General features: G+C 42.3%; 1 protein-coding gene across 2 annotated transcripts in view; it reads right to left on the minus strand.

Moving 5' to 3' along the window:
* Positions 1 to 245: 245 nt before the first annotated feature.
* The window catches only part of APBB1IP (amyloid beta precursor protein binding family B member 1 interacting protein), a 121,070-nt gene continuing 108,720 nt past the window's right edge, over positions 246 to 12,595 (minus strand). Inside the window, exons 12-15 of one of the 2 annotated variants that reach the window (XM_039478965.2) lie at positions 7,209 to 7,307; positions 6,548 to 6,671; positions 5,493 to 5,596; positions 246 to 3,031 (exon numbers count right to left, since the gene is read on the minus strand). In XM_039478965.2, coding sequence (XP_039334899.1) covers positions 2,519 to 3,031; positions 5,493 to 5,596; positions 6,548 to 6,671; positions 7,209 to 7,307 — 840 coding nt within the window. In that variant the 3' untranslated portion in view covers positions 246 to 2,518. The remainder of the gene's footprint in view (positions 3,032 to 5,492; positions 5,597 to 6,547; positions 6,672 to 7,208; positions 7,308 to 12,595) is intronic. The other variant, XM_074404905.1, reaches the window with a different exon arrangement.

The raw sequence follows: 12,595 nt of genomic DNA on the forward strand, positions 1-12,595 counted from the left end.
TGGATACAACAGACCAGACAACAGGCTGCAGGAAGATTTGCGCAACATGCTTAACAAGCTTGTTCTGAGGACCATGTATAGTGCATTGTCCACAAGCACACATAAACCATCTGTAAACACAGATCACACATCAAGCCGTAAGTCTCAACACACTTCAAATCCTCAATTATCATGGAATTGGTCATTTCAGTATCACACTGGCCAAGATTCCTAAGATCAGAGAAAATATGAGGCTTAAATGTTCATTCTCTTCCTTGAGGACTGACTGTAAAATCTTAGTTCATGTTCTATCATGTGACAGATTAAGTCACATTTTGTGTAAACTCTACCAAACGCTGTGGTTTGTGTTGCAGTTGGCCTATTATATGGGTCTCTGCCCCAGTGGCAGCATTATACAAGAAATCATGGAGTTTTTATAAGTGATACAGGATTACTGTCCTATATTGTTGATTAGTATTATTATTCATAATATATTATTATCTATGTACTCCTTTTCTAGTTCCCAATTTCACCACAGTTTTTCCACTCCCCTCAACACAACCAAATATCTCACTAAACATTTCATAAAGAAACAAATTTTGCTGCCTTTCCTGGATCAATCTAAATAATCCTACTCAATTATAGGTAGAACTTGTAAAGACCTTTCAGCCAGACACCAAAGACTGTGTTCCACTTGAGTGAAAATCAGAGTTTACGATCCTCATGAGAACCCTCTATTCATGGACTTGCCTGGCTCTATTTGTCACTGTTTTCTTAACATAAGTGACTCCATTTTGATTCTGACAACTTTCACAACTCTCTTTGCTGACAGCTTTCCTGTATTATCCCAGAGATCTACATAAAGACCATGATTTAGTCAGGTGTCAGAAAAGCTGTGTTTTGACTGCATCTGACATCAAAGGAACATAATGAAATGAAAACTGGAAAGACACACTGTGGATGAGATAAAACTTCATGTCAGGCAAATTTATCTTCTATCCTATTTCAAGTATACGCTTCAGAAAAAAGGGCACGTCGTTAGCTTCAATTGCTAAATATTTTGGTTTTAAAACTAAATGTTTCTCATTTTAAAGATTCATTTAGAATGCAGGAGTGTCCAATCCTGTGGCTTCCTTGGACCACACTAGAAGAAGAATTGTTTTGGGCCAAACATAAAATGCACTAATCCCCCCATAAAATTGAGAATAACTAATAACCCCCCTAAAATTGAGAAAATATAAAGTTTTTGAGAGACAGTGACAATAGCTAATAAACCCCCTCAAAAATTGAGAAAATATCTTATAATGTTTTTGAGAGAGAGTCTTGCTCTGTTGCCCAGAACAGAGTGCAGTGGCACAATATCAGCTCACTGCAGCCTCTGCTTCCTGGGTTCAAGGGATTCTCCCATCTTAGCCTCTGGAGCTGCTGGGATTACAGATGTGTGCTACCAAGCTCTGCCAAAAGCTCGTAATGTTTTAATTTGTGTTGTGCAGCATTCAAAGCAGTCCTGGGCGGCCAGCAGCCTGTGAGTTGAGACAGCATGATTTAGAGCTTACTTTTCTCCAAATATTAAAACATAGCATTATCTTCCTTTATTTTAAAAAATGCATTATTTTCCACTCAAGATTTTGAGAAGTTTTACAGTTAAAAAAAAAACCCCACAAAAATACAAAACCAAAAGAGAGCCATGGAAATAAAACTATGAAAATGTAAAAGGCCTATCAGAAGCCAGTTTGAAAGAGAAGAGATACAGGTACCAAGAACCGAGGATAAATTGGGCATTAAATGTATCTCAGAGGGAAAACATTCCAGGTAGAAGAATACATATATGATTGCCTTTTCTTGCCCCTACATTTTTATTTACAGAATGCTTACAGCATTGTAATAATGAGACAATTCAAAAAACTATCTAATTAACCATTTTTTCAATGAGGGCTATTCAAGCATTAAAAAAGGCAAACGAAAACAGCTGGTGTCCAGGACTCCAATCAATGAAGCAACAGGATCTCAGAGAAAGGGAACAGGCTCCGTTTGTCATGTTTTCTCATTTTCCTCTCTCGATTTTCCTGAAAATTCTGAAGGGCACAGAGGTAGAGATGGAAAATCTATATAAGATCACCAAGACTTAAGAAGGTATGGGATGGTGAAAGCTATTTTTAATTATGGTGTTGATGTCAAGATAGATTAACCCAATATTTAATCTTTCTTGAAACACTGTCTTCAGAAAAAAATGTTTAACTTTTATTCATTTCATACTTCTGAACATAATAAAATAAATGAACCTAAAATAGCACTTTAGGTAACTTGGAAGGGAAGATACACTCCATTGCGGTGAAAATACACAGGAACGGTATGTACATTTGGGCAGGTATTCTGAATTCGATTGGGTTAATGGTTATGGCTGTACTTGAGCAATACAGTGAGAAGTTTCCCATCACATTTTATCTGAAATGAACAAGATGTGAGGGACATCTCCTAGCAAAACCTGCACTGGGGGTCGGCGATGCGTCTCCCTCTGGCACACTCACTGTGCCCGTCCCTAGGACACGTTGCCTCTCTTCTTTTGCAAAGCTTTCATGAGGTCTGACATGAAATCTTGCTCCCCGCCACCTGCCCCGCCGGGGGGCGCTGGGTTCTCGTGCCTCTTGGGGGGCATAGGAGGCCTCTTGGCGACCGCGGGGGGCGGCCTGGCAGAATCGGGGGCGAGCGCAGGCGGCGGTGGCGGCGGCGGGGGCAGCTCTGAGCCCGCGGTTCCTGCACACGACGGCGGGGGCGGGGGCACGAAGTCCGGGGGCGGCTCCATGAAGTCCGGGGGTGGCGGTGGGAGCTCGGGGTCGTCCATGGGCGGCGGCGGCGGCGGCGGCAGGAAGTCGATGGGCGGGGCGAGGAAGCCCCCGCCGCCCGTGCCCTTGGCCTTGGGGGTCGTGGCGGGGCTGCCGCTGGTGTCGGAGGACCGCCGCACCGGAGGGGGAGGAGGAAGGCTGGACTTGGGGGCCTGAGGGGCCCGAGGCGTTGCAGGCTGGGGGTGGTTCCCGAGGGCTGGTTTCGAATCCTGCAATGGAGCAACGACAGCATTCAATTTTTTTTTAATTAAAAAAGTTTTTAATTTATTTTTATTATTTAGTGAAGACCGGGTCTCACTCTGTCACCCAGGCTGAGTGCAGTGGCGCGATCTGGGCTCACTGCAGCCTCGATCTCCCTAGCTCAAGTGAGCCTCCTGCCTCAGCCTCCCGGGTAGCATTTTTCATTCTTGACCACAGAGCCCTAACGGACAGGATATGCCATGGATATGTGAGGTCTCTGTCTGCCCCCTGGGGAGCCTCTGTCCCCCAGTCACTGAGAGTCTTGGTTGTTGATGAGCTCATCCTTGCACTGGAATATGGCAATTATTCTAAATGGCCTTTAAATTAAAAATAATCTTTTTAAATTTTTTGGCTGGACGTGGTAGCTCATGCCTGTAATCTCAGCACTGTGGGAGTCCCAGGCAGGCGGATCACTTAAGTCCAGTAGACTTACCGGTATAAATAGAAATATTTATAAATTATTAAATTATTATATAGCATATTAATATATATGTTATTGACTCTATATAAACAATATAATTATACAATATATAATAATAATTTTACAGTGTCCCCAGGCAGCTGGATTGAAACCCTCTGTTTTAGTGATAATTATCATTCCAAGTTACAGTTTATCGGAATTCCAGTTTATTTCATCCTATACTTAATAGACTCTTACCACTGAAGATTAAATTTGGAAGTTTTTTTCTAATAAAGTGCCTTCTGATTTAGTACCTATTTTATTTAGTTTATTTGCTTAGCACAATAAGCTAATTAACTGGTGATGTATTTTTTCATTTAAATTTCCGAACAGACAACTTGGGAGTTAGTGTTCACAAGTGATTTCTATTCTGGGATTCTTTTATTTCTTTCAGCATTTTAAAATGCTTTTCTTCAATTGGCATTATAGAAATAATGAACTAAAACTAGCTGAAAGCACATTGCATGAAGAGATTGTCAGGCTTGAGAAGATAATGAGAGCATTAACGAAATACAACTTTTAAAGAAGGTCTGGTTTTCAAAATTATATGAAGTTCCATCTCAAAAAACAAACAACAAAAAATTCAATAAATACCGATATTTAATTGTTTTCACTACTGGCTGATGAACAAAATGAAGGGGTGAAAGAAATGAAAAATTGCTAAAGTTAAGCACCCGCCTGTCCTAGCTGGGTGACATGCTATTGTCACAGTTATTTAAGGTTGTTTTGAATCACACATGAGAGATCTTCAACAGAATTTATATTGTCAGCTGAAAGGTTTTGAACTAAATTAGTAACTAAGTAATAATTACCAGCTATACTTTTAAGAGAGGTTTAAATGAATCCTCATTAATTTATTCAGTTGAAAAAATGTTATAGAGAATGTTACAACAATTTGCTATTGTTTTACAATGCATTTTCTCCTCCATCACCATGGGGATGTATGTAGGACTTTAGTGGGGAAAATAGAAAATGCGTATTTTAAATGTAACCTTTTTTAAAAATATTTTTTTCTTTCTTCAAGACAGGGTCTTTATCGATCACCCAGGCTGGAGTGCAGTAGTGCGATCAGAGCTCACTGCAGCCTTGAACTCCTGGGCTCAAGTGATCCTCCTGCCTCAGCGTCCCAGGTAGCTGGGACTACAGGTGCTCTCTACTGTGTCCAGCCCCTATTTATAGTGTAACTCTTTTGGCAGTCTTCTAGTCTGATTTTGGGGGCCAGTTAGCACTTCATATAGGGATTTGGACTAACTGGTTGCCCCATTTTATTTAAAACAGGAAAGTAAAATCCCAAGTGTTTAAAACTTGGGTGTGCCACTTTCAGAGAGGGCTAAAATCACTTGACTAAACCAAGAAAACCACTTTGGTCAAAGTAAGGTAGCTAAATAAGCTAAATAACTCCAGAGTTTAAAGGAAATGCTTACATTTTTCCTAAGCAGTGTGATGATAGCTGGTTTTAACTTTTGATTCTACCATATGTAACTTTAAGATTACATATACAAAGCAATTACCTAAATGAAATGATAGTGACTTCTCAGTTGTTGGAAGTACATCTTCTAATTTATTTATTTATAAGACTGGGTCTCACTCTGTTGCCTAGGCTGAAATCCAGTGGCACCATCACAAGTCACTGCAGCCTTGACTTTCTGGGCTCAAGCAATTCTCCCACCTAAGCCTTCCCAGCAGCTGGGGACTACAGGTGTGCACCACCATGCCTGGCCAATTTTTTTTTTTCTTATTATTTCTAGTGGAGATGAGTTCTCGCTATGTTGCCAGTCTGATCTTGAACTGAAGCTCAAGTGATCCTCCTGCCACAGCCTCCCAAAGTGCTGGGATTACAGGTGTGAGCCACTGCACCCAGCCTATTTTCTTTTTTTAAAAGAGCAGTTATTGGAACAATGCGAATGGTTTAGGACATGGGCTTACGGAGCGGCTGGGTGGAATGTGTGTCAGCTGCTTGCTGGCCTCACCTTCCATGTTTCAGCACGTGTCTGGGCCTCTTGGAGAACAGCACTGACAGAATGTGCAGCCTGGGGCATCTGTCCATTGGGCTGGGGGGTGCCTGTTTTAGGTCCTGAGAGGGAGGAATTGAGAAAAGAAGAGTGAGCAAAGCATTTTCAACATTCTTGCAAGTTAATCTGAAAATACAAAGCAGCTTTACATCTCTAAAGCAAAGAAAGATACTTGTTGGCTAGTTCTTACAAAAATATAAAAATAAAAACAAAGCAAAGAAAGCAATTCTCGGGCATGGCATGGTACACAAGACCTTATGAAAAATCTCAGGTTCTGTGACAAAACTTTGTATGAGATTCAGCAAAAGGTTCAGGAAGGTGAGTCCAGTATTTGATAAACCCCACCGAGGAGAATCCGGACTAATGGGGATCCTGGAGAGTAACAGTGTGTTTTACTTTTTGGCTGAGACTGGTGACTCAGGCCTGTAATCCCATCACTTTGGGAGGCCAAGGTAGGTGGATCATGATGTCAAGAGGTCAAGACCAGCCTGGCCAAGATGGGGAAACCCCGTCTCTACCAGAAAAAAATCCCCAAAAACCAAAAATTAGCCAGGCATGGTGGTGTGTGCCTCTAACCTCAGTTACTCAGGAGGCTGAGGCAGAGAATTGCTGGAACCTGGGAGGCGGAGGTTGCAGTGAGCCAAGATTGTGCCACTACACTCCAGCCTGGGCGAGAAAGCGAGACTCCATCTCCAAACAAACAAACAAAAACAACCACCACCACAAAAACTTTTCAGTAATTGAAGAATACAGGGCTCCAGCCTGGGTGACAGAGCGAGACCTTACCTCCAGAAAAAAAAGAAAAAGAAAACAGATGTTATAGGGGTGTGTGTGTCTGGGCTGGGTCGAGTTGGGGAATTTGAGCCTGATTATCAAATGAGAAACATATATCAAATGAGAAACATATCCGAATGCTGTCTACAAAGTTCTGTTTTTATAGAATGTGTTGGATATGTTTTGAATAGGAGCACCGAGCTTTGAATACGTGTGGGACTTTCTTCTCCACTTAGTACCTGTAGACGGCTGGGCTGGCTGAGCTGGTGCAGCTGCACTGACTGTCCCCAAGTTTGTCCACCGAGAGGCAAGTCCAGCCTTTGCCATGGCCCGCTGGTAGTTTTCATAGAGAGTCTTCCCATACTGGGGAGAGAACACAAAGGAAGAAGGAAAGGAAGCCATTTATCCCAAACTGTACACTCAATTGCAATATACACCCACAGAAGAAAAAAGTACTCCATGGCTACTCTGTTCACCACTTGTCTGAGATACTTTTTGGATATTTCAATTAAGATTTAACAAATTGTTTTTCACATGTTCAGTCATTTTCCAGATTAGCAGAGTCAGTTCATTTTATCAACGACATATTAGAGGAGAGCTTTGGCCACTCAATTCTGATTACGTATGTCTTCATGTAACTCTATTATAGATTCCATCTTGCAGTTTTTAATTGCACACTAGGCTTGCAACACTGGCCACGAGTTAATATCCAGTTATTGCAGAGATCCATGTTTCTATCACTCCCTGTGTTTAGAAAACCCACTGGGCAAATAAACTCGATAATTTCTGTGGCTGAACCCAAGGATGGGCCAGCTGCTTCGCAGCAGCAGGAAAGCTGTGCCCAGGTCAGGAAGTTGGTTGGCAAATTCAAGACAGGGTGAAGTCCAAAGACTCTCTCACCTTGGCTATCCGTATTCCCATGACCCACTGGTTAAGGGTTCTTGCGTCATCACAGCAGAGATACTTGATATACTGGGACTCCTTCTGAATTTGGGGGTGCTGGAAAGAAGCAGTTTTGAGACAATGTATTCACTTGTCATGTATTTGGAGGTCAAAGCGCCTGTCAGGAAATTAAAAAAAAACTAACAATATAAGTGATTTATGTGGCAAAAATTACTGGTTGCAATGTTAGGATCAGGAAGAAGAGAACTGTTAAAAATGACTACATTTTGAAAGAATTTAAGAGATTTGTTATATGTTGGGAGGCTAAGGTGGGCTGATCACTTGAGGTCAGGAGTTTGAGACCAGCCTGGCCAACATGGTGAAACCCTGTCTCTACTAAAAGTACAACAATAACAAAGTTAGCCAGGCATGGTGGCGGGTACCTAGAATCCCAACTACTCCGGAGGCTGAGGCAGGAGAATTGCTTGAACCCGGGAGGTGGAGGTTGCAGTGAGCCAAGATCGCACCACTGCACTCCAGCCTGGGTGACAGAGTGAGACTCAAGAAAAGAAATTTGTTATATGACTATCATAAGCACATCTTTAAAACAAATTTTTTTTTTTTTTTTAGAGACAGGGTATTACTCTATTGTCCTAGCTGGAGTGGCTCAATAATAGTTCACTGCAAACCTCGCACTCCTAGGCTCAAGAGATCCTCCCTCTTCAGCCTCCTCAGTAGCTAGGACTACAGGTGCACACCACCATGTCCAGCTAATTAAAAAAAATTTTTTTTTAGCTGGACGCGGTGGCTCAAGCCTGTAATCCCAGCACTTTGGGAGGCCGAGGCAGGTGGATCACGAGGTCAAGAGATCGAGACCATCCTGGTCAACCTGGTGGAACCCTGTCTCTACTAAAAATACAAAAAATTAGCTGGGCATGGTGGCACGTGCCTGTAATCCCAGCTACTCAGGAGGCTGAGGCAGGAGAATTGCCTGAACCCAGGAGGCAGAGGTTGGTGTGAGCCGAGATCGCGCCATTGCACTCCAGCCTGGGTAACAAGAGCGAAACTCCGTCTCAAAAAAAAAAAATTTTTTTTTTTTGTAGAAATGGAGTCTCATTATATTACCCAAGCTGGTCTCAAACTCCTAGCCTCAAGTGATCCTCCTGCCTCAGCCTCCCAAAGTGCTGGGATTACAGGCACGAGCCACCACGCGTTGCCTGTAAGCACTTCTTACTATATTATCAATAATAATTTTCATTTATGCCTTTTCAACTTTTGAAAGGTTTTCACATCTATCACGTCTCCATTCCCAAGAGGAATCTAAGCTGCTTCTCCATTTATCAGATAAGGGAACTTACCTGCTACAATTCTTATGCCATAGAATTAATGCCTACAAGAATTGTGGTTTTTATAACTCCCCAAACCTGGTTCTAGGGTTATTTCTGCTTCCAAAAATTCAGAGTTTTGTGATGACCTCCATTTCTTAACTACTACCTGCTGCCCAAGTGGGCCAACGGCTTCCAGATGGACAGCCTGGGGGAGGAATATTTCTGTCTATTGCACTTTGTGCAAGTGGCACTACAATGGTTCTGGTTGTTGAACAGGCCTTCCAGGAGCCCACAAAGATAACAAGGAAATGGCCAGACATGAAAGAGAAACACGTTTCACTCCTCTTGATCTTTGGTTCAAGATCTCATTGATCTTATGGTCTCTGGTTTAGTCAGGTGCATTTATTATTATTATTTTTTTAAGACAGAGTCTCACTCTGTTGCCCAGGCTGGAGTGCAGTGGTGCCATCATGGCTCACTGCAGCCTTTAACTCCTGGGCTCACGCAATCCTCCCACCTTAGCCTCCTCCTCTGTAGCTGGGGACCACAGACATGCATCCATGCTTGGCTTTTTTTTTTTTTTTTTTTTTTTTTAAATGTTTCCAGGCTGGTGTTGAAACCCTGGACTCAAATAATCCTCCCACCTCAGCCTCCCAAAGTGCTGGGATTACAGGCATGAGCCACCAACCCCAGCTAGCTTCTGTTTTATGTTTCTGTCTCTGATAGACTGTGTCTTCCATGAGGGTGCAAAATATGTCTGTCTTATTCACTGCTGAAGAACTTCAGTGCTTAGCACATGGCCAGCACATGGCAGATATTCCAGTCCAGATGTCGGAATACTTGAAGGAAGTCAACAAACACATCATTTCCTGTTCAATTTCTTGTAGCCATAAAGCAAGGGGCCGGCAACCAAACCCAGGTTCTAAGATATTAATATGTGCCATATAAATTTTCACAGGTCGTAACAAGGTTTATTATATTTTATTATGTAGAAAAATAATTAGCAACCACAAGCATTGTGTGTGTGTGTGTGTGTGTGTGTGTGTGTGTGTGTGTGGTGTGGCATCACTTCTTTCTTCTTCCTCCTGTCCTCAGAAGATTCGTTAATCCTGCTAGATAATCCGCAGTTGCTGGTCGTGCTGAAAGTGGAATGGAAAGCCAAGAGAGCTGGAAGCATCTATCTGCTCTTCACTTGGCAGGAAGGGAGGAAGCTGTCCATTTCCTCTCTTAGGGAATTGCGCGGACCTCTCCACTTCTCCCACTTTCCATCTGAAATCACTGACCTCCAAGGAAATGGCTATTCTCAAAGCTGATCTAAGCAAAGGGTCTCGTGTATTTAGACTTCAGCTGAAATCTGACTGGCAGTGTCTAGTCACCCTGCTGGACTTTCTAATGAATGACTCAGCCAGCAAGAGCCTGTGAGAGTGTTATCTTTGTCCAGAAAGGATAACAAGACCCTTATAGGCTCCAAGAGCTTGATGAGAGTTTAGTAATTTTTGGTTTATCAAATGAGAAAACTGAGGCTCAGAGGGGTTTCTATACATTACACCCTGTGACCGGTAGACCCACCTAGAACTTCTGTGTTTGTGTTATGCTATTAAATCCAAATCCCAGGCTTGGAAGAGACCACAAAAAATTCAGAAATGATTTTTAAAAAAATTCCTCTTTTTGGTCTTTTCAGCCAGTTAAGGAAAGTCTACTCATATGTTTGTCTTAAATATTCTGCTTTCTTTACTCAGGCCTCAGAAATTGCATTGCCATTGCTCCAAGAACGGTCAGTTCCTATTTGCTTGGGCATAGCAAACAGGAACACAGACATTCCTCTGTCTCAGGATGGTGACAACTTCACATCCAGCTCCTGAATGTTGCTGTAGTTTTCCGGTCTGGCCAGCAGATGACAGCAAACACTTTTGAATGGCAGCTACTCATTTCATTGTTTTTGCAGTTCAACGCTTACCCCCTCATTCTGAATGTTAGATTTTATTTTTGCAAATGTTACTCCAATAGTGATCCTCCTTGGAGGCCCTTAAAAATATCTATCAACTCAGGTAATATGGCCCGATAGCAAAAAGGATTTGTTGTCTTAATTAACCTGAAGGTCATATTGATAAAAAATATACTAAGGCCAACACTTACTGGTTGGAATGTAACAGCCCACAAATGCCTGCAACGTTCCCTTCAAAAATACTATTTGCAAAGCTAAACCAATGCCCTTGTCTTTCAGCACCAGAAACACAGCTCTCTGACCTACAAACAGCATTTGTAAGAGAGGCAAACATCAGTCTCTTGAGCAATTAAATGCTTATAATTGTTCTTAGAAAGCAGCTATTCTTCACCCTCCAGACATTTAAAAAGCTGACACTGTTACCTTGAACTTAAAATATTAATTTTTTTGGTAGATGTCATGTGAGAGCCAAGTTTCCAGAGTAGATTAAATCTCAATTGTGTTTTCAACGAAATGCACAAAGCAACTGCTTAGAGTTATCCATTTAAGAAGCACCATAAACAATTTATTAACTATGTTATTCATTGAAATAGAGCAAAGTGCAGTCATTTCCTTAAAAGAAATGGCTTTTGAACATAAAACAGCCCCTTGATGATGGGGTTGATGTATAGACCTTGCTATAGGTCAGGTCTCACCGATTTCCTTACATTACATGTGTGCTATGGATGTATACAGGGAGATTAAGTAACAGATGATCTCTAAGGTCTCTAGCAATCCTCAGATTTTATGGTTCTAAGATGAGCTACCTAATGGAAACAAGCTCCTTTCCGGAGCTTGGTGATGCAGAAATTGTTTAGGCTTGCAGACATCACAGAGCAAGTCACTGGGCTTGTTCTCCATTGTGTCTTGAGACTTTGCCAAGGAACTTACTGCCTAACTGAGCCTTTTGCTGAAAAATCATTTGCAAAGAGGTTTCAGGAAAATGCTGGTGCTGTGTCACTGGCCAGATTCTTTCGCAATTCACTTGTTTCTGACCATAAAGAGAGAGAAGCTCTCTTGGGACATGAGAACAGCACACAGAGGTCAGGGCGACTGTGGAATGTCACTGCTGAGGATGAGAAAACAGGGTGAGAGAGGCTAAGCAATTTATCCAAGGCCAAAGGTTGTGAAAGAACCAAAGCCCTATTTGTTCATCAAATATCTCTGGGTGCTAAGAAATATGCTAATTCCTAGACATATCAAGAGGAGTAAGACAGGCAGGGCCCGGTGGCTTACACCTGTAATCCTAGCACTTTGAGAGACCAAAGCAGGCAGATCGCTTCAGGCCAGGAATTTGAGACCAGCCTGGGCAACATGGTGAAACCTTGTCTCTATAAAAAAATACCAAAATTAGCCAGGTCTGGTGCACATGCCTGTAGTTCCAGCTACTGGAGAGGTTGAAATGGAAGGATAGATGGAGCCAGGTGTTCGAGGCTGTTGTGAGCCGTGATTGTGTCACTGTGTTCCAGCCTGGGCTGGAGGAGACCCTATCTCAAAAAAACAAAAAACAACAACAGCAAAAAAGAGGATATGAGAGCGCTCACGTGATAACTGGGCAATGCTCATTGGGTGTGTTTTAGGGAGACATGTTATGTAAACACATTATGTAATCAAATCACATGTGTAATGTGATTATGACAGAGTATGCTCCATACTAAATGTTTGAAAACGGGCTGAGAAAGGGTGTTTAGAAGTGACAGAATGTTGTAACATGTTTGGAGAACATGGAGAAATTCTGTATGGCTAAGGTCCAGAATCCATGGAATAAAGAAGCAGAATGAAGCTGGACAGGAATCTGAGTAAAGAGCCTTGTATCAAAGTAGAATCTAGATGTGGTCCCCTGGGCGGTGGGGGGCACTGAACATTTTAAAACAGCACAGGAAGTCACTGGGGGCTAGGAGGAAGATGGATCCAGAGTGAAGAATAAGATCCAACGGAGGGAGGGCTCAATGGGAGCCTTTGATGGGAAAGAAAAGAACTTGCTAATAGATTAATGCGAAATGGTGAGAGGAGGAAAATCAAGGATGATTTCTCTGTTTCTAGCTTGGTAGAGTAGGTGGATGTCATGGGTTTAATTATGTCCGCCCCCCCAC

This window comes from Saimiri boliviensis, chromosome 8, assembly GCF_048565385.1.
Source record: "Saimiri boliviensis isolate mSaiBol1 chromosome 8, mSaiBol1.pri, whole genome shotgun sequence".
In the NCBI taxonomy this organism is placed as follows: Eukaryota; Metazoa; Chordata; class Mammalia; order Primates; family Cebidae; genus Saimiri; species Saimiri boliviensis.